We start from the raw sequence: 21,259 nt of genomic DNA, 5'->3' as shown, positions 1-21,259 counted from the left end.
GTCATCTCAGTGGGTCAAATGTAGAGACAGAACACTGTTAAGTACAAGAACCTGACCATTGTTGATGAGCAGAAGTATCTTGGAGTCCAAGATCACCGCTCCCTGAAAGAGACTACTCAGATCAACAGAGTAGTTAAGAATGCAAATGGCATGCTTACCTTTATAATCGAGGCGTTGATTTCAAATGTCAGGAAGTTATGTTAAAGCACGAGTTAGACCACATCTGGAGTATTTCATACAGTTCTAGTAACCTCATTCTCGGAAGGATGTCGTGGTTTTGGAGCGATTGCAGACGAGCTAGACCAGGAAATTTCCTGGATTACAAGGCATGCATAATTTCAAAGGGCATATGCAAAGTGTACATTGGTTCGTTCTAGCTTTTTCACTTCAGGATCATTTATATCATTTATACTGTTAATTCAGTAACTGTCTATTTCTGTAGGACCATCAGTGATCGTCCTTGATGTCTTCTTCCATCAAGTTCTATCTGCTCATTCCGTGCTGTATTGTTCATATTGTACCTGTATCTTATCAATAATTATACATTAGCAATCTTTCTCCTACTCCCACCTCATTGTGAAGTATTCTGCCTCACTGAGTTATTACCGCACTCAGTGTTTGTTACCTAGAACTAGAAGAGGATTTATTGAACGCCGCATGAGGTAGGGTAAAGGCAGCCATTTCAAATTTTAGTTTCAACGGTATGAAATGGCAGCTGTGTTAATTTTATATAAAGGCACTTTACAGGACAATATCAGGGTAGCAGTCTGTCACCTGAAGTTTAATTGAAGTTGGATAACGCAACAAGACAATGGTCCGAAAGACAGGAGAAAATAAATAAGACAATAATTTCAAAAGAAAATTTCGCGTTTTGGAATGGCCGAGCCAAAGCCCTAACGTTAATCCCATAGGAATGTTGTGGAATGGCCTGAAGCAACAGTTCAGGCAAGGAATCCCACCAACATCCCAGAGTTGAAGCGCGTTGACTGTGTGTACTGAATGAAGAGAAAACTAATGATGATCCCTTTTCCATTCTGGTTCCACCTGCTCATTCCCCGCACATCTTGTTTAAACACTGTCCAGCCTGTAACCCACCATCCCAATGACATGCATCAACCATCTTGTTGAAACTCTGTCCAGTCTGTGTCCACCATCTCAATGATATATATCAACCATCTTCTTCAAACTCTGTCCAGCCTGTATCCCACCATCCCAATAATATGTATCAACCATTTTGTTCAACCTCTGTCCAGTCTGTATGCCCTCACTTCAATGAAATATATATCAAACTTCTTGTCAATTTCTGCTCAGTCTTTATCGCATCAATAATTACAATTTTAGGTTCAACGTTACAAAATGGCGAAGTGTTAATCTTGACAGCTTTTAAAGTGAGTCTGTTATTGCATTTTTTGTCATTTTTGGAGAGCCACTTTCTCCGTTACCAGGGTAACAGCCCATGTGACTTGCAGGGAGTGGTGCTCATTTTTATCTCTCTCTGGTCACGGTCCCTCAGTGAGAAACATGGGCTTCGATAGCAGATGTAACAGACAGATAGTGGGGTGGGGAGGATTTTGTGAGCAGTGAATGTAACGACTGTATTAACTCTGTGTTGTAATGAAGACGAAACTAATGAATGTGGGCATTACATTTCTGCAACTTAGTTCAGGCCGTCACAAACATCCTGTAACCAGTCAATAATTGTGCATAATTTAAAGTAACCAGAGAAAATGCTGGAAACGTTCAGCAAATCAGGCAGCAACTTGGACAGTCCCAGTCCTGATACTGGGTCTTCCACAGTTTCTCTTTCCACAAATCTAATCTGAGGAAACAAGTTTCCAGCACTATTATTTCAATTTTATATTAAAAACATTTTATTCCTGTTAGCCTACAGGAAACGTGATGACCAGTTGTGTTGGGCAAGACCTGATTTATCAAAAAGACCATGATAAATTGAATTCGGTTTAGTTGCAGGGGACAATGTGAAACGTATCCCCAGTATCTCGTGACTCACGCCCAGGTTTTCCAGCCTGATCATTGGTCCAGTCAGATGACCATCAGGTTCCCATTCTGCCATAAGTTGACGCAGTATTAGGTTTTGAACTCTGATTGGCCGAAACACTGTATCATATTACTGGTAGCAAGGAGTCCTGGGAGAGTTGCTGTTTGAGCTGTAATCCTTGAAACTATTACTGTCGCTTCATTGTGAAGTTTTTTGCCTCAATATCAGTGTTTGTTACCTAAGAATGGCACAGGATTTATTGAATGCAGCCTGAGGTAAGGTAAAGGCAAACATTACAATTTTAGTTTCAATGTTATAAAATAACTATGTGTTAATTTTATATCAAGACACTTTACAAGAGAATGTCAGGGTAGCACTCTGTCAACTGAAGTTTAATTGAAGTTGGATAACCCAACAAGTCAATGATCCAAAAGACAGCAGTAAATCAATAAGAAAATAATTTCAAAAGAAAATTAGAATGGCCGAGTCAAAGTCCTAACGCTAATCCCATTGGAATATTGTGGGATGGCCTGAAGCAGCAGTTCCGTCGAGGAATCTCACCAACATCCCAGAGTTGAAGCAGTTTTGTAAGTCGGAATGACATAAAATTCTTCCAAGCCGATGTGCAGGAGGATCAACATTTAACGGAAGCATATGGTTGAAGTTATTGCTGTACGGGGGATTGGGGGCGCGGCGGTGTCGGTGGTGGGGGGAGGTCACATCAATTAATGAAAGCCAAGGTTCACAGACTTATTTTGAACAAGCACATGCAATATTGAATGATGTTAACATTGTCATAACGAGACTCACAGCGTTTGAAATTGACCCTGTTTACATTTTCGGTCACTTTTGGAGAGCCGCTTTCTGCATTGCCAGGATAACAGCCCATGTGACCGGTACGGAGTGGTAAACATTTTTATCGCGCTCTCGTCACCGTTGCTCAGTGAGAGTTAGTGGCGTCAGGAGCAGATGTAACAGACTGATAAAGGGGTGGTGGTGATGCTGTGAGCATTGACTGCGTGTACTGAATTATTCCTGTGTTGGAATGAAGAGAAAATTATTGATGATCCCTTTTCCCATCTGGTCCCATCTGCTTATTCCCCGCGCATTTTGTTTAAACTTTGTCCAGCCTGTATCCTACCACCCCAATGACAGTCTGTATGGCATCAATAATTACAATTTTAGGTTCAACGTTACAAAATGGCGAAGTGTTAATCTTGACAGCATTTAAAGTGAGTCTGTTATTTCATTTATTTTTTTCATTTTTGGAGAGCCACTTTCTCTGTTGCCAGGGTAACAGCCCATGTGACTTGCAGGGAGTGGTGCTCATTTTTATCGCTCTCTGGTCACGGTCCCTCAGTGAGAGACAGCGGCCTCGGGAGCAGATGTGACAGACTGATAGTGGGCTGGGGAGGATTTTGAGCACTGACTGTATTGACTGTATTATCCCTGTGTTGAAATGAAGACAAAACTAATGAATGTGGGACTTACATTTGTGCGACTTTGTTCAGGCCGTCACAAACATCTTGTAATCAGTCAATAGTTGTGCATCAATTAAAGTAAAAAGAGAGAACATTGGACACGTTCAGCAGATCGGGCAGCATCTTGGACAGTCCCAGTTCAGATACTGGGTCTTCCACAGTTTCTCTTTCCACAAATCTAATCTGAAGAAACGAGTTTCCAGCACTATTATTTCAATGTTAGATTAAAAGCGTTTTATTCCTGTTAGCCTACAGGAAATGTGATGGCCAATTGTGCTGGGCCAGACCTCTTTAAACTATAAGATAATGATAAATTGTGTTCAGTTTAGCTGCCGGAGACAACGTGAAACGTATCCCCGGTATCTGGTGACACATGCCCAGGTTTTCCAGCCCGATCATTGGTCCAGTCAGATGATCATCATGCTCCCATTCTGCCATAGGTTGATGGAGTGTTAGTTTCTGAACTCTGATTGGCTGAAACACTGCATCATTATACCGGTAACAAGCAGTCCAAGAGTTGAGGTTTGGGCTGTAATTCTTAGTACTTATACAGATGGGACATGATGCTCCTCCTTCCAAATGAATCAGAAGTCTCGGGCATCTGGACAATGGCTGTGGGTATATCCCTGAATACACCACTTGCTGTGAGATGTGGGGACGATGTGCGAGGTTTCTGGCGTCGGTAAGTGACAGGTTCAGCTGTGTGACCCTGTGAGGTTGGATCATGGGATATCATTGTTTTAGATCAAGTAAAATGAACCCGGGGGTCTACTTGCCCAGGCTTATAAGGTGTTGAGTGAGTATTTCTGGTCTGTGGGTTCATTTTTCAAACCGTATTTGTAAATTCCCCTTCAGTGTCACACGTTTGCCAGGCAGTGGAAATCTAACAGAAACTCAAGATGCTGGAGATCTGCAGTAAAAACTGAAAATGTTTGAAGTAATTGTGACGAAAGGTGTGAACCTCAATCGTCAAATGTATTCCTCTCCCCACAGCTGTTCCTTACCTGCTGAGTGTTCCCCATAATTCCAGTTTCCTTTTATTACATTCTGGAATGTAATTATTACACCCTGGAATGTGTTATATTTCCTGAAATTGACCTGATTTAACCTGGGAATGGAAATGGCACTAAATTGTTCTGGTATCCATTTGCCTGTTGTTCCTGGGAATCTGTTCAGTGCAGTTGATGCTTATTCACATGAATAATCTCAGGAATGATCGGTTTTATGTATGAGGAGCATTTGATGGTTCTGCACCTATGGTCAATGGAGTTCAGAGGGACGGTAGGGGTGGTGAGGGGGATGTATGGTTAAGTAAACCTACCGAATGCTGAAAGGCCTGGATACAGTGGACATGGAGATGATGCTTCCATTAGACAGAGAGTCTGTGATCTGAGAGCACATTCTCAGAATAAAGAAGCCTACCTTTAAAATTGTGTTGACAGAAAGGCAGACAGACAGACATACTTAATTGATCCCAAGGGAAATTAAGTTTCGTTACAATTGCACCAACCAAGAATAGAGTAGAAATATAGCAAAATAAAACCAGAAATAATTAAATAATAGTAAGTAAATTATGCCAGTTGAATTAAGTCCAGGACAAGCCTAACACCCCAAGGGAGGAGTTGTAAAGTATGATGGCCACAGGCAGAAATGATTTCCTATGATGCCCAGTGTTGCATCTCGGTGGAATGAGTCTCTGGTTGAATGCACTCCTGTGCCTAACCAGTACGTCATGGAGTGGATGGGAGTCATTGTTCAAGATGGCATGCAACTTGGACAGCTTCCTCTTTTCAGACACCACTGTCAGAGAGTCCGGTTCCACCCCCACAACATCACTGGCCTTACGAATGAGTTTGTTGATTCTGTTGTTGTCTGCTACCCTCAACCTGCTGCCCCTGCACACAACAGCAACAGCCACCACAGCCTCGTAGAACATCCTCAGCATCGTCCGGCAGATGTTAAAGGACCTCAGTTTCCTGAGGAAATAGAGACTGCTCTGACCCTTCTTGTAGACAGCCTCAGTGTATTTTCACCAGTCCAGTTTATTATCAATTCGTATCCCCAGGTACTTGTAATCCTCCACCATGTCCACACTGACTCTGTGGATGGTGACAGGGTTCACTGGTGCCTTGATGCTCCTCAGGTCCACCACAGTAAGCTGCAGATGATTCTGCTTGCACCATGTGACAAAGTCTCCCACTGTAGCCTTGTACTCAGTCTCATCTCCCTTGCTGATGCATCCAACTATGGCAGAGTGATCAGAAAACTTCTGAAGATGGCAAGACTCTGTACAGTAGTTGAAGTCTGAGGTGTAGATGGTGAAGAGAAAGGGAGACAGTACAGTCCCCTGTGGAGCCCCAGTGCTGCTGACCACTCTGTCTGACACACTGTGTTGCAAACGCACGTACTGAGGTCTGCCAGTCAGGTAATCAATATTCCATGACACCAGGGAAGATCACTGTCAATTTCTCACCCAGCAGGGCAGGGCGAATGGTGTTGGACGCACTGGAGAAGTCAAAAGACCTGACCCCCAAAGTGCTCGCCGGCTTGTCCAGGTGGTCATAGACAAGGTTCTGCAGGTAGAAGAAGTCATCCTCAACTCCTCGTCGGGGCTAAACATAGGCCACAGCTACTCCAGAACAAGACTGTCCAGTGTCTTCATGATGGGTGAGGTCATTTCCACCGATCTGTATTCATTGGAGCCACTGGGGCGCGGCAGCTTTGGTACAGGGATGAGGCAGGACGTCTTCCACAGCACAGGAACCCTGTGGAGACTCGGGGTCTGTTTGAAGACATGGTGACGTACTCCACATAGCTGGGGGGCACAGGCTTTGAGCATCCTGGGGCTGACACCATCCGGGCCTGAAGTCTTGCTTGACAAAAATCTCTTCAGCCAAAGGATGGCTGCTGTGTGGAAACTGTTGCCGCAGAGGGTGGTGGAGGCTGACCTTTGCGCATATTTATGGTAGATTTTAATATGTTCGTGATTGCTCAATAGCAGGATGATGGCAGGAATATGGTGTTGGAATAAAAATCATGTTTGAATGGTGGAGCAGACTCGATGGACAGAATCATCTAATTCTCCTCCTACATCTTGTGTCGGACCATAACTGAACGATGACCCCTTCGTATCCCATATCAGGCATTGGGAAGTGCGAGGGGAAATTTCAGATTTGTTCTTTCAGATCGTTATATCTGTCTTCAACATTTAAACTTCGATAAACGGAAATATTGTTTTCCCATTTGTATTGTTAATGTGCTTTATTATCTCTCTGGTTAAAGTTAGACCTGCGGTGAGAGATTTATTGGAAGAAAAACCGCAACTGGAAGGAAACCACGACTGAAAACGATGGGACAGCAACAAGTGAACCAGCCCGAAGACTGAGAGCACCGACTGGAGAGAAGCCTCCTGACTCAGAGTTTCCATTGATTCGGTCAGCAGAAAGTCTGGTGAGTCTCATTTAGTCAAACACTGGTCCTTTAGACATTACATATCTATACAAAGGAAGTAGGAAACAGTTGGAATGAGACTGAATGTGCCAGGTATGCCTCTGTCAGACCCAGCTGCAATCACTCCAAGTCGGGTAATGTGTTGTCCGCAGCCCGGCTCTTTAAAGCCACTCATATTCCCTCAGTGTTTGCTCATTTCAAACTTTTGCGTGTTTTGAAGTAGTTTTTGGTCAGTTCTGAGTGGGGAGCGGGAATGAGAGGGGTTTGTTTATACTTACTATCTTTCAGAAATGTAATTGCTTGAACTTAATTTGTGCCGACTGACTAACCCTGTACCTTCGCAACCAAATTATCGATATACACGACAAGTAGTAATAGGTGTAACCCCGGGAACATCACTAAGCGCGGAACTCAAGTCCAAGAAACAGCTTCTCACAGTCAGCTTCTGCTTCCTAACAACCACCTGTTTGCAGACTCTGGGGACCTGTAACAAACTCAATGTTAACAGCAAGATTAGACAGTATCTAATATAAAGAGGAACTTGTGCTTCCTGGGGGCAGGTCTGGCACATGTGACGCTCGCAAGGAAAACCTCAAGGAGGGCGATCAGCGGGGAAGGAAGAATGGACGAGGGAGTCGCGTAGGGTGCGGAAGTGTGGGGTTGGGGGTGAGGGAAAGATATGTTTGTTGCTACTATCCCGTTCGAGATGGCGAAAGTTACGGAGAATTGTGCGCTGGACGCAGAACCTGGTGGTGTGGTGGATGAGGACCAGAGGAAACCTCTCCCTTGTGGAGCCGCGGGTGGATGGGCTGAGGGCAGACGGAAGATGGGTGGAGGAAATGCGGATCAGGGCAGCATTGCTGGGGAAGAAGAAGGACATCTCATTAGTTCTGGAATGAAAAGCCTCATCCTGAGAGCGTATGCGGCGGAGACAGAGGAATTGAGAGAAGGGATGGATTAGGTACAGTGCAGGTAACTGTGGGAATCAATGGGTTCATACAAGATGTCAGTGGATATATGACCTCCTGAGATGAAGAAAGATAGTTCGAGTCAGTAAATGGACTACGTAAACTTGACAGCAGTTGCAGGAAGAAGCACCAATGCATTCGGCAGTGTTGTGTCAGAGAAGTTGGGAACCGATACCGGTGCAGGCTTGGAACAAGGATTGTTGCACATTCCCGGCAGTGGGTAGGGGGTTAGGTCGAAGGTACATTGTGCTTATTGTAAATGTTATTGTGTAAAGGAGTGACATGACTTCACTTCTTTGGGCGTAGTTGAGCTTGTACTTGGAATATGGTGTAAAATCCCGCTCCCCATACTAACATGGGTTATACAGACCAAAGAACAAACTGCCGGAGGAACTCAGTGGGTCGGGCAGCATCTGTGGAGGGAAATGGACCGTCAACATTTCGGGCCGAGACCCTCCCTCTGGACTGAGAGTTGGCGGGAAATAGTCAGAGAAAATAAGTGATGAGTGGTGATGGGGCAAGATCTGGGAAGTGAGGGGTGGATCCAGGTGAGGGGGAGGTGGGAAGGTGGAAATAGTGACAAGGGTGGGGTGGTGAGTGGTTGGGGCAACACGGGGCTGCAGAAGATGGAATTTAATTCTATAGAGGATTAACAAAGAGGTTAACTCAGAGATATATGTCAACCATCTTATCCAATCTCTGTTCAGCCTGTACCCCATCATCTGAGTGATATATTTCGACAATCTTAGTCAACCTCTGTCCAGTCTGTATCCCATCAGTATATATCAACCATCTTGTTCAACCTCTGTCCAGTCTGCATCCCATCACCTCAATGATATAAATCAACCATCTTGTTCAACCTCTGTTCAGCCTGTACCCCATCACCTCAATGGTATATATCAACAACCCTGTTCAACCTCTGACAAGCCTGCTTTCCACCACCTCAGTGATATATATGAAACATCTTGTTCAACCTTTGTCCAGTTTCTGTCCCACCACCTGAATGATATATATCAACCATATTGTTCAAACACTGTCCAACCTGTATCCCATCAGCATATATCAACCATCTTGTTACTCCTCGGTCCAGTCTGTATTCCACCACCTCAATTATATATATATATCAACCATCTTGTTCAACTTCTGTCCAGTCTGTATCCCACTACCTCAATGATATATATCAACAATCTTGTTCAACTTCTGTCCAGCCTGTATCCCACCACCTCAATGATATATATCAACCATCTTGTTCAACCGCTGTCCAGTCTGCATCACACCACCACAATGATATATATCAACCATCTTGTTCAACCTCTCCAGTCTGCATCCCATCACCTCAATGATATAAATCAACCATCTTGTTCAACCTCTGTTCAGCCTGTACCCCATCACCTCAATGGTATATATCAACCACCCTGTTCAACCTCTGACAAGCCTGCTTTCCACCACCTCAGTGATATATATGAAACATCTTGTTCAACCTTTGTCCAGTTTCTGTCCCACCACCTGAATGATATATATCAAACATATTGTTCAAACACTGTCCAACCTGTATCCCATCAGTATATATCAACCATCTTGTTACTCCTCGGTCCAGTCTGTATCCCACTACCTCAATGATATATATCAACAATCTTGTTCAACTTCTGTCCAGCCTGTATCCCACCACCTCAATGATATATATCAACCATCTTGTTCAACTTCTGTCCAGCCTGTATCCCACCACCTCAATGATATATATCAACCATCTTGTTCAATCTCTCTCCAGTCTGTATCCCACCACCTCAATGATATATATCAACCATCTTGTTCAACCTCTGTCCAGTCTGTATCCCACCACCTCAATGATATATATCAACCATCTTGTTCAACCTCTGTCCAGTCTGTATCCCACCACCTCAGTGATATATATCATCCATCTTGTTCAACCTCTGCCAAGACTGTTCCCATTGTTACAATGATATATTTCAGCAGTCTCTCTTTCAAACTTGCCTTCATTGTGAAGTTTTGCTTTGCATCTTTTCCAGAATTGTTTTTTGACAGTTAGGACTACCAGAGGTTTAATTGAACACAGCACGTGGCAGGGTAAAAAGCAGCCATTTCAATTTTAGTTTCACCGTTACAAAATGGCTACAGTGTTAACCTTTCCCATAATGTAACCCATAGCATCTGAAGTTGAGTTTGTTATTTCATGTTTTGTTTATTTTCGGTGAGCCATTTACTCTGATTCCAGGGTAACGGCCCTTCAGAGCTGCAGCAAGTGTTGCACTTTTTATCGCTCTGTGGTCACCGCCTCTCAGCGGAGAGACAGTGGCGTCAGCAGCAAATGTAACAGAGTGATAGTGGGAGGAAAGGATGCTGTGATCATTGACTGTACGAAATGTTTTACACCAGGGTCAGAATGAACTCAGAACTAACAGAGTGGTTGGGGTGGGATGGTATTTACAGTTTAGGGTGGCAATCAGTTTACTATCTGTGCATTAAAATGAAGAGGGAGAAATACTACAGTTGCAGGAAATTTAAAATGAAGAGCAGAAAATACTGGAAACGCTCAGCAGATCGGCAGCATCTCGGGCAGTCTCAGTTCTGGAACTGGTTCTTCCACCATTTCTCCTTTCGCAGATGTAGTCTGATGCACCGAGTTCCCAGCATTTTCTACTTTATAATTTTACAGTTTGTTCCTGCTACACTGCAGGAAACATGGCAGCCAGCTGTGCTGGGCAAGATCCCACACAGCAGGAAGGTCGTCATCAAATGTGCTCGGTTTAGCTGCTGGGGTCAGGCTGAAGTGTATCCGCATCCTCTATACAGACCGGGGAACCAGCCTGAGCACCGGACCCGGCAGAGGGTTATTAGGTTGTCATTCCACGCTAGTTTGTGAACCGGAAATGGCAGGAACACCACGGCAAATCACCGGCACCAAAGCGTCTTTGTATGCGTGATGATATTGGGCTGGTGACTCTGAGGATATGGAACTGGCAGTATACGGGCTACAGCCCAGGTTGGTAATTCCACAGATGGGATCGGAATTTCCTCAGTCTGCGGTGAAGCTGCAATCCCGTGATGTTGGACATTGGTTATCGGAAGATCACCGTCCAAAATGTCCACTAGGACATCATGTCAGTGAAGTATTTTGGAGATTATTTAAGAGTTAACTAGGGAGTTAGGTGAAGTTGGGCAGTGATGTTCTTCATCTGAACTTAGGTAAGGTCTGTAACAAGATCCCGCATGGCAGCTGATCGGGAAGGTTCGGTCACGTGGGATTCACAGGGAGCTGGCGAGGTGGATTCACACCGGGATCGAGAACAGGAAGCAGAGGGAGATGATTGAAGATGGTTTTAGCGAATGGAGCCCTGTGATGAGTGAGATGTCTGTGTCAGTGTCGAGACCTCTGTAATTAATTCATGCCATTGATTTGTATATGCATGTACATGGCACGGTGAGCAAGTTTGAATTGACTTAAATTGAGTAGATTTCTTAAATCCTTCACATACATGTGGAGTAAAAATCTTAAAGTTACGTCTCGGTCCAAATGTGCAATGAAAGTAATTTATAATAATTTATAATATATTGAACAGTCCATATAATACAGAGTACACTCAATTGAGCGTGAGTTAACTAGTCTGATGGCCTGGTGGAGGAAGCTGTTCCAGAGCCTGTTGGTCCTGGCTTTTATGCTGCGGTACCATTTCCCGGATGGTAACAGCTGGAATAGATTGTGGATGGGGTGACTCTGGTCCCCAATGATCCTTCGGGCCCTTTTTACTCACCTGTCCTTATAAATGTCCTGAATCATGGGAAGTTCACAACTGCAGATACGCCAGGCTGTCCGCACCACTGTCTACAGAGTCCTGCAATTGAAGGAAGGAATGTTCCCATACCAGGTAGCGATTCAGCCAGTCAGGATGCTCTCAATTGTGCCCCTGTGGAAAGTTCTTTGGATTTGGGGGCCGATACCGAACTTCCTCAATCGTCTGAGGTGAAAGACGTGTTTTTATGCTTTTTTCACCGCACAGCTGGTGTGAACAGACCACGTGAGATCCTCGGTGATGTGGATGCCGAGGAACTTAAAGCTGTTCACCCTCTCAACCCCAGATCCACTGATGTCAATAGGGGTTACACCGTCTCCATTCCTCCTGTAGTCCACAACCAGCTCCTTTGTTTTTGCGACATTGAGTGAAAGGTTGTTACTTTGCCACCACTGTGTCAGAGAGATGACCTCTTGCCTTTAGGCCACCTCGTTATTGCTTGAGAGGAGGCCAATCTATGCGGTGCCGTCGACAAACTTAATGAGAGCTGTGGGTGGCGACACAGTCATGTGCAGACGGAGACTAAATTCGGGTGATTGGCTTATCAGGCAACAGGTGACAATGAATTTCAAAGGCATCTTGGTCAGTTATGGAGATGGGCTGAGCAATGCCAAATGGTTTTCAACTTGGACGGGTGAGCGATGGTGCATTGTGGACAGTCAAACTAGGTGGGACTGGTATAGTGAATGGGAGGGCACCAAATGTTGTGGAACAGAGCGACCTGGGAGTACAAGAGTACAGTCACTGAAAGTGGACGTGCAAGTATAGAGGGTGGAAAAGAAGGATTTAATCATGCTGGCCTTCATCAGTTAGGGCATTGAGTTCTGGATTATGGGCATTATATTGTTGGTGTGGCGACACAGAGTATTCTGTACAGTTGTGTTGACCCTGCTGTAGGAAATATACTATCAAGTTGGATCGGGTGCAGACGAGATTGCTGAAGACGTTGCCTGGACTAGAGGGCCGAGTCATAGGCAGAGGTTGGCCGAGCTGGATCTTTATTCCAGAGGAGAATGAGGGTGACATTGTAGGAGTTTATGAAATCAAGTGGGAGCATAGATAATGTGGTTGGTCGTGGGATTATCCCCAAGGTTCAAGATTCAAGATTGTTTACAAGTGTAAAAGAGAACAAAATGATTGTTATTCTGGATCCAAAGGAAGTCCTTGTAAATCTCCTCTGTGCTCCCTCTATAGCAGCCATATCGTTTCCTGTAGTGAGGTGACCAGAACTGAACACAGTATTCCCAAGTGGGATCTAATCAAGGTCTTGTATAGCTGTAACATTACCTCACGCTCTTGAACTCAATTCCGTGACTGATAAATGTCAACACACCATATGCTTTCTTATCAACACTGTCAACATGTGCATCAGCCTTGAGTGTACTATCGACACTAGCCCCAAGATCTCACTGATCCTCCAGATTGACAGGAGTATTACCATTAATATTACATTATCTTGGAATCTGACCGAAATGAACCGCTTCACGCTTATCAGTATTGAACTCCATCTGCCACTTCTCTGTCCAATTCTGCACCCTATCGATGTTGCACTGTAACATCTGACAACCCTGTAGACGATCCACAACACTCCCAACGTTTGTGTCTTCAGCAAACTTACTAACCCATCCTTCAACTTCCTCATCTGGGTCAGTTGTAAAAATCACAAAGAGAAGGTGTCCCAGAACAGACCCAACGGAACACTATCAGTCATCATTATCCCTGCAGAATACGAACCATCTACAGCCGCCCTTTGCCTTCTGTGGCCATGCCAATTCTGGATCCACAAAGCAAGGTCTCCTTGGATCCCATCCCTCATTATTTTCTGAATGAGCTTTCCTTGGGGAACCTTTGCTCACCTCTTACTGAAATCCATATACAGTACTTCCACTGCTCTACCTTCATCAGTGTGTTTTGTTACATCCTCAAAGAATTCAGTCAGATTCATAAGGCATGACCTGCCCTCGGCAAAGCCAGGCTGACTATCCCTAATCAGATTATGTCTCTCCAAATGCTCATAAACCCTGCCTCTCAGGATCTTCTCTAAATTTGGCCCACCACTGAAGTAAGACTCACTGGTCTATAATTTCTTGAGTTATCTCTACTCAATTTCTCGAACAAAACAGCAACGTTTGCAAACTTCCAATCTTCTGGTACTTCTCCCCACCTCATTAATGATGCGAAGATCATCGTCAGGGGATTAGCAATCTCCTCCCTCGATTCCTACATTTGCATGGGGTATATCTCGTTCAGTCCCGGCAACTTATCTAACTTAACACCTCTCAAAAGATACAGCGCATGCTCTTTCTTAAAGTCTGTACATTTATTTCAGTCCACTGTAAGTCATCCCCACAATTGCCAAGGGCCTTTTCACTGGTGAGAACTGAAGCAAAATACTCAGTATCTCAGAATATTTCAATGATCGGCAGGTTGAGAAACATTTGTTGAGAATGTAGCGGTGAAATGTAACCAAGCTAATTTGCCATTGCTGGCGAGCCCCCACAAATTTGTTCTACTTACATGACGTGCCCTCAAATCCAATAATGATTGTTACAAATGTCAGTGATAAGTATTCGATCCTTTATTAACAATCAGTAAACATACAATCTTGAAGCGATGAAACTGATCTGAACCCAAGTTTAAGTTCAGCGTATTTGAGTGGATAATAACAAAATATATGACATCCGTCAGTCCCCAGCTTGGTAGTGTAGTCGGCCCCCGTTAGTCTCGATAGACATGGATTTGCACCTTGGGAAGTTTCCAGGGCGCAAGCCTGGGCAAGGTATGTTTTTTATGGAAGGTCGGCAGTAGCCCGAGCTGCAAGTCTCCCCTCCCCACGCCACCAATGTTGTCTGAAGGAAGGTCATTAGGGCTGTGCACGGCATGGAACAAAGCACAGATACATAACTGATTCCCTTTGTACGTACCACACCCCCACTGATGCGACTAGTTACCATAAAAAACATCATAAATACACAACGCAGGATGCAATGTTGATAGAGAACAGATACATGGCTCCTACACACAGGCTCAGCTCTGATACAGGGTCTTCCACCTGAAATATTAACATACTCTCTGTCTTGTTGAATAACTCCAGCATCTTATTTTATTTATTTTAATGATTTTTCCCAACTTGTTGTTCTGGATGTATAGCATGTTGTCATTGTGTTTGACAAGGTGTCATATAACTTACTATCTGATAATAGTTAGGTGATATGCTGAAAGAAATCTTAACAGAGTTTTGGAGCTAATAATGGTCTTAAAATCCTGCCGGAAAAAAAAAAAAACTATAGTGGTTCAGGACAAGATGTCACGATGCTATAGGTAATATTGCATTGTTCAGGATGTCAGACTGTCTCTCTATCGACTCAAATCATATATTGCCGTAGGTGTCAAGGCCAGGCGATGTTAACCTGAAAGGAGACGGTGGGAATCAGGTGTGGCTGAGAAATCTGTATAATCCAGTGACGAGAGGAATCGTCGGCATCGTCTCATCGTCAGCAGGAATGTTTCACCCCACACTGTTGTAACACTTGTCCATTACTCACCACAGCGCCACCAGTGGTAGGAGAACCAAAACAGTGGGCGCTGACGGCTCAATCTGCCTCTGCATTCTGTAGACGCAACACTCCTGGTCCAGGACACAAGATTGGTTCCTAACAGGGAATTGCCTGCAATACAGAGAGTAGATACCCTGGAGAATCCTGGCCCAGTGTGCGATGCATGGAGAGATCGGAAATGGACATTGTGTGACTGTGGGTGGATGGGTGCAGGTGGATCCGGCCATGTCAAGGCTTCAGTGGATCGGCCCAAGATGTTTGGAAGTGTTTGCCTCCGTTCAAAAACAAAACAGTATTCTCCTTTAATTAATGTCTGTCCCTCCTGTTGTTTTGTTTTGTTATAGAACAGTAAAAACTGATCACACCTCTCACCAAAATGCGTCAAGGTTCGAGCAGTGGAAGAGCTCCAGTGAAGTCAACATCGAGAAAGGACACGGGTATTTAAATTTATAAATACTCTGCGGATTCTGCGTCTGTGTTTAATGCAATATAGGCAATTCACAAAATATTTGTGAAATCTGAGCAGGGAAATTAGAGAGAGAGAGAGAGAGAGAGAGAGAGAGAGTTGACATCTCTGGGGAAACACAATCACACATGGAAGGAGTACAGTTACCGTCTGCTCCTGCTCCTCTGACAGATTGTGATGCACATTAAAATAGCGAGTTACACCAGAAGACAAGACATTCTCCGAAAGATGACAGTTTTGGGCAACACAAAGACACAAAATATTGGCTGAACTCAGCAGCAGGCAGCATCCATGGAGAGGAATAAACAGTCAACATTTCAGATCAAGACCACGGGGAACAGAAAGTAATGTAACAATATCTAGAATTTCTGTCCCCTCATTTCCAGTCCAATGAAGGGCCTTGGCCTGAAACGTTGATTGTTTATTCTCCTCCATAGATGCTGCCTGACCTGCTGAGTACCTGCAGCATTTTGTGAGATATGCCAGAGATTTGCTGAGGAAGGGGTTGTCCAGGCAGGCAGACAGTAACCCAGAGCAAAGCGGTGGTGATGGGCAGTACCAGGAGAGTGATGGTGATGGTTACTATATTCTCAGCAATAAGCAGAGTCCTTTCAAAACAGGGAGGTATTTTCCAGGGGACACGAAAGAGCAGACTTCAACAGATGGAACTATACCACCTTCTACACCCCGGCGACCCCTACCCTCAGGCCCAAACCCGTTCTCCCATATATATATTTCGGACTGTGTTTTGTTTTTTTTTAAAAAAAAATTATTGAGTTTTCAAATGTTTACAGAAAGAAAAAAAATTATCTACCCCTCCCCCCTAACATCCCTATTGAAGAAAAGAAAAAAGAAAAAGAAGAAAAAAGAAAGAAAGAAAGAAAGAAAGAATGCCTGAATATCAGAAGATCCCCACATGCTCCACGGAGTTCATAATAACTTTAGTATATATATTAATTTCTTTCCCCAAATAACCAATTATTTTATCTTCGGAGCACCTATATATTTAATCCTGTCTTTTGTTAATAAAGGCGCCAAATTTTCAAAAATGTTTCATATTTATCTCTTAAACTGTAAGTAATTTTTTCAAGTGGAATACAGCTGGAAATTTGATTCTTCCAACAATCTATACTTAAGTATGAATCCGATTTCCAAGTAACTGCAATAGCCTTTTTGGCTACTGCCAGTGCAATTTTTATGAATTCTTTCTGATATTTATTCAATTTGGGTTTTGGTTTTATCCCTTCAATATCGCCGAATAAAAATAATATTGGGTTATGTGGAACTTGTGTTCGAATAATTTGTTCCAGTAAAACTCTTAAATTTGTTCAAAAAGGTTGAATTTTAGAACAAGACCAAGTAGAATGTCAGAAAGTACCAATTTTTTGGTTACATCGGAAACACTGATCAGATAAATTTGGGTTTAATTAATTTATTTTTGTGGTGTAATATATAATTGATGTAAAAAATTACATTGCACTAATCTTAACCGGACATTTATTGTAGTTGTCATTCTATCAAGACATAGTCTTGACCAATTTGTTTCTTCAACTTTAATATTCAAGTCAATTTCCCATTTTTGTCTTGACTTATGGATTCCTTGTTTAATTGCCTGTTTTTGAACCCAATTTTTCTCTTAAATAAGCCCTTAATTGGAAGTAACAAAAAAGAGTGTTGTTATATATTATACATTTATTCTTTAATTGATCAAATGACATTAATATACCTCCTTCAAAACAATCTCCTATATATCTAATCCCTTTCTGAAACCAATTATATAAAAGTTGATTACCATTGTTAAAGAAATTTCTATTTTGAATTAAAGATCTCTTTGCTAATAAAGATTTCTGTATCTCGTCATCAACATTTATCTTATTCCAGAAATCAATCAAATGTTTTAATACAGGAGATTCTTTCTTTTTCCATATCCATTTAGATTCCCATTTATATATAAAATCTTCTGGTGTATTTTCTCCTATTTTATCTGGTTCTATTCTAATCCATGTCGGTCTATCTTTCTCAAAAACAAATGCAATAAATCTAAGTTGATTTGCTTTATAATAATTCTTAAAATTTGGAAGTTGTAACCCTCCTAGATCAAATTTCCATGTCAATTTTTCCAATGATATTCTTGACATCTTACCTTTCCAAAGGAACTTCCTCACATATTTATTTGAAAAATCTTCTGGGGAAGTTGTATTGGTAGTGATTGGAATAAGTATTGTAATCGAGGGAATATGTTCATTTTTATGGTATTTACTCTACCTACTAATGTTATTGGTAATATCATCCATTTATCAAGATCTTCTTGATTTCTTTTCGATAATGGTAAATAATTTAATTTGTATGTTCTGTATATCATTATCAACTCTGATACCTAAATATTTTATACCGTTTATCGGCCATCTAAATTGAGTGATTTATCGACATTGACTATAATCTCCTTCAGTAAGAGGTAAAATTTCACTTTTATCCCAATTTAGTTTGCAGCCTGATATTTTCCCATATTCTTCTAATCTAGAGGATAATTTACGCAACGAGTACAATGGGTTTGTTAAATAAAACAGAACATCATCAGCAAATGTTAATCTTGTATTCCTCCTGGTTAACTCTGAAACCCTTAATATCTGGGTCCATTCTAATTAATTCAGCTAATGGTTCTATCGCCAACACAACTAAAGCAGGTGATAATGGACAACCTTGCCTAGTTGACCTTGTTAACTGAAATGGTGTTGAAATTTGAACATTTGTCACTACTTCAGCTTTGGGATTAGTATTTAAGGTTTTAATCCATTTTATAAAGGATACTCCTAGTCCATTTTATAAAGGATACTCCTAATCTATATTTTTCAAATACCTTAAATAAAAAATCCCATTCCAATCTATCAAATGCTTTTTCTGCATCTGAAGCAACTGCCACACTCATTTCCTCCCTCTTTTGAGCCAAATGAATTATGCTAAATAACCGAGATACATTATCTGCCGATTGTCTATTTTTAATAAATCCTGTTTGATCCATGTGTTTTAATTTTGGTAAGTATTTAGATAATCTGTTAGATAAGATTTTTGCTATTATTTTATAGTCAGTGTATTACAAAGAAATAGGTCTATATGATGTTGGCTTTAAAATATCTCTATCTTTTTTTGGCAATACTACTAAAATAGCTGTTGAAAAAGATTCTGGAAGTTTATGCATTCTTTCCGCTTGGTGTATTAACTCCATAAGAGGAGGAATTAATAAATCTTTAAACTTTTTTTAAAATTCAGGCGGAAAACCATCTTCTCCTGGGGATTTATTACTTTGAAATGATCATAGAGCTTCTTCGACGTCTTTTAATGTAAAAGGCATATCTAATCCCTTCTGTTCTTCCTAATTCAATTTTGGAAGAGTTATTTGTGATAAAAACCTTTCTATCTTGACAGTATCATTTTGTGGTTCTGATTTATACATTCTAAAATTCTTAAAAGTTTCATTAATTTCTAAAGGTTTCGAAGTTATTTTATTTACTCTTGTTCGAATTGCATTTATCGTTTTAGAAGTCTGGTCTGTTTTTAACTGCCAAGCAAGAACCTTATGTGATCTTTCACCTAGTTCATAATATCTCTGTTTAGTTCTCATAATTGCTTTTTCTGTTCGATATATCTGAAATGTATTATATTGTAACTTCTTATTAACAAGTTGTCTTCGTTTTTCTTCTAATTTTGTAATCTCTTTTTCCAATTGATCTATTTCTATCATATATTCCTTAATTTTAGAAGTATTATCTGACCTCTCAAATATGCCTTCATTGCTTCCCACAATATAAATTTATCATCAACTGAATGTGAATTTGTATCTAAAAAAACGGAATCTGCTTTTTCATAAAATCACAAAAATCTTTACATTTTATTAATATTGAATTAAATCATCAATAATTTGTTCCTCTTTATCTATCATTATCATTATCAAAGGAGAATGATCTGACAATATTCTTGCTTTATGTTCCATAATTTTTCAGTCTTGAATATTTGTTGTTAATAGGAAAAAAAATCTATCCTTGAATAAGTTTTATGTGTATTGAATAAAATGAATAATCTCTTACTTTTGGGTTAATTCTTCTCCATATATCAATCTTTCTTCAATGATAAAGTTAATTTTGCTATTTTGATTTTGTGACAACCTTTGTTGATCGAACTAAAACTGAATCTAGACAAAAGTTTAAATCTCCACCTATTAATATTTTGTCATGTGTATTAACCAAATTCAAAAAGACCTCTGGTATAAATTTTACATCATTTTCATTTGGTGCATAAATATTCGTAAGAGTCCATAGTTCAGAAAAAAAAAATACATTGTATAATTACATATCTCCCCGCTGAATCAATTAATACATTTTGTATTTTAATTGGTAAATTTTTATTAACCAAGATTGCAACTCTTCTCCCGTTTGAGTTAAATGAAGCTGCAATAACATTTCCAACCCAATCTCCTTTTAATTTCTGATGTTCTTTCTCTATTAAGTGTGTTTCTTGTAAAAAAGAAATGTCTATTTTCATTTTTTTAATGTGTGTTAAGATTCTTTTACTTTTCACCAGTCCTTTAAGCCTATTAACATTAGAACTTTAAAAATTTAGTAAATTAGTCATTATTTTTAATTGGGTTACTCCAATCTATAATAATACCTAATCTTTCAACTTTCGTGGTACCTTGGGGAATCTTTTTAAAATTCTCCATGCTGCTATGTGTGTCCCCACCGATCATCCAGGCAAAAAAAAGAAGAAAAATAGATTATAAAGAAAAAAACAAAGTACCCCCCTACTAATGTTGTGGATAAAAAAGAACACAATATTACCCCCCTCTGTTGTACGGGTCATGGCAATCGCTATGATTACACACGTGAATCCCGTAGCAATCGATCCGAAGCTCCTCCAGCTCCCCCGCGACATAGAGAAGTATATATATGAGAAGAAAAAGAAGAAATACTACTTGCAGTTAATATTTCTCAAATTTTGCCTGTCTCCCCCTGTATCATCCTTAAATATCCATCAATTCCATTCACTGTCTCTGTCTTCATCTTTAATCCATTACACTTGGAAATCTCTATGTGTAGTTAGCGAATAACTACGAGTTTTTGTGCAAATTCCTCCGCTTCTCGATAATCAGTAAAAAATCTTTTTCCATCCTCCAAAAAAATTATGTGTTGCTGGGTGACGCATTATGCACTTATAACCCTTTTCTCATAAAGCTTTTCTCACTGCGTCAAATTCATTCTTTCTCATCATAAAGTTATAACTTATATCAGGATAGAAAAGAATTGCTTTCCCTTCTTTCATCAATGTCCCTTTACTCTTTCTGGCACATTGGGCAGCCGCCTTCAGGATCTTTTCTTTATCTTAGTATCTTAAGCATTTTATCAAAATTGGTTGCAGATTTTGATCAGCTTGAGGTCTTGATCTTAAGGCACTATGAGGCCTTTCAATTTCAATTAGAGTTTCTTCTTCCATTTCCAAGCTTTCAGGGATCCATATTTGAAAAAACTTTATTGGATC

At 41.1% G+C, this 21,259-nt stretch overlaps 1 protein-coding gene across 6 annotated transcripts in view; it reads left to right on the top strand.

Moving 5' to 3' along the window:
* Positions 1-2,154: 2,154 nt before the first annotated feature.
* The window catches only part of LOC132386779 (NACHT, LRR and PYD domains-containing protein 3-like), a 46,355-nt gene continuing 27,250 nt past the window's right edge, over positions 2,155-21,259 (top strand). The window contains exons 1-4 of one of the 6 annotated variants that reach the window (XM_059959111.1): positions 2,157-2,274; positions 5,961-6,147; positions 6,763-6,930; positions 15,609-15,701. In XM_059959111.1, the coding sequence (XP_059815094.1) occupies positions 15,641-15,701 (61 nt within the window). In that variant the 5' untranslated portion in view covers positions 2,157-2,274; positions 5,961-6,147; positions 6,763-6,930; positions 15,609-15,640. Of the gene's footprint in view, positions 2,275-2,766; positions 3,004-4,335; positions 4,434-5,957; positions 6,148-6,762; positions 6,931-15,608; positions 15,702-21,259 lie in introns of those variants that run through there. The other 5 variants (XM_059959112.1, XM_059959109.1, XM_059959110.1 and 2 more) reach the window with 5 other exon arrangements.

This window comes from Hypanus sabinus, unplaced genomic scaffold (assembly GCF_030144855.1).
Source record: "Hypanus sabinus isolate sHypSab1 unplaced genomic scaffold, sHypSab1.hap1 scaffold_131, whole genome shotgun sequence".
Classification (NCBI taxonomy): domain Eukaryota; kingdom Metazoa; phylum Chordata; class Chondrichthyes; order Myliobatiformes; family Dasyatidae; genus Hypanus; species Hypanus sabinus.
The sequence above is the reverse complement of the archived record's forward strand: the minus strand, read 5'-3'. Positions and strand labels throughout refer to the sequence as shown.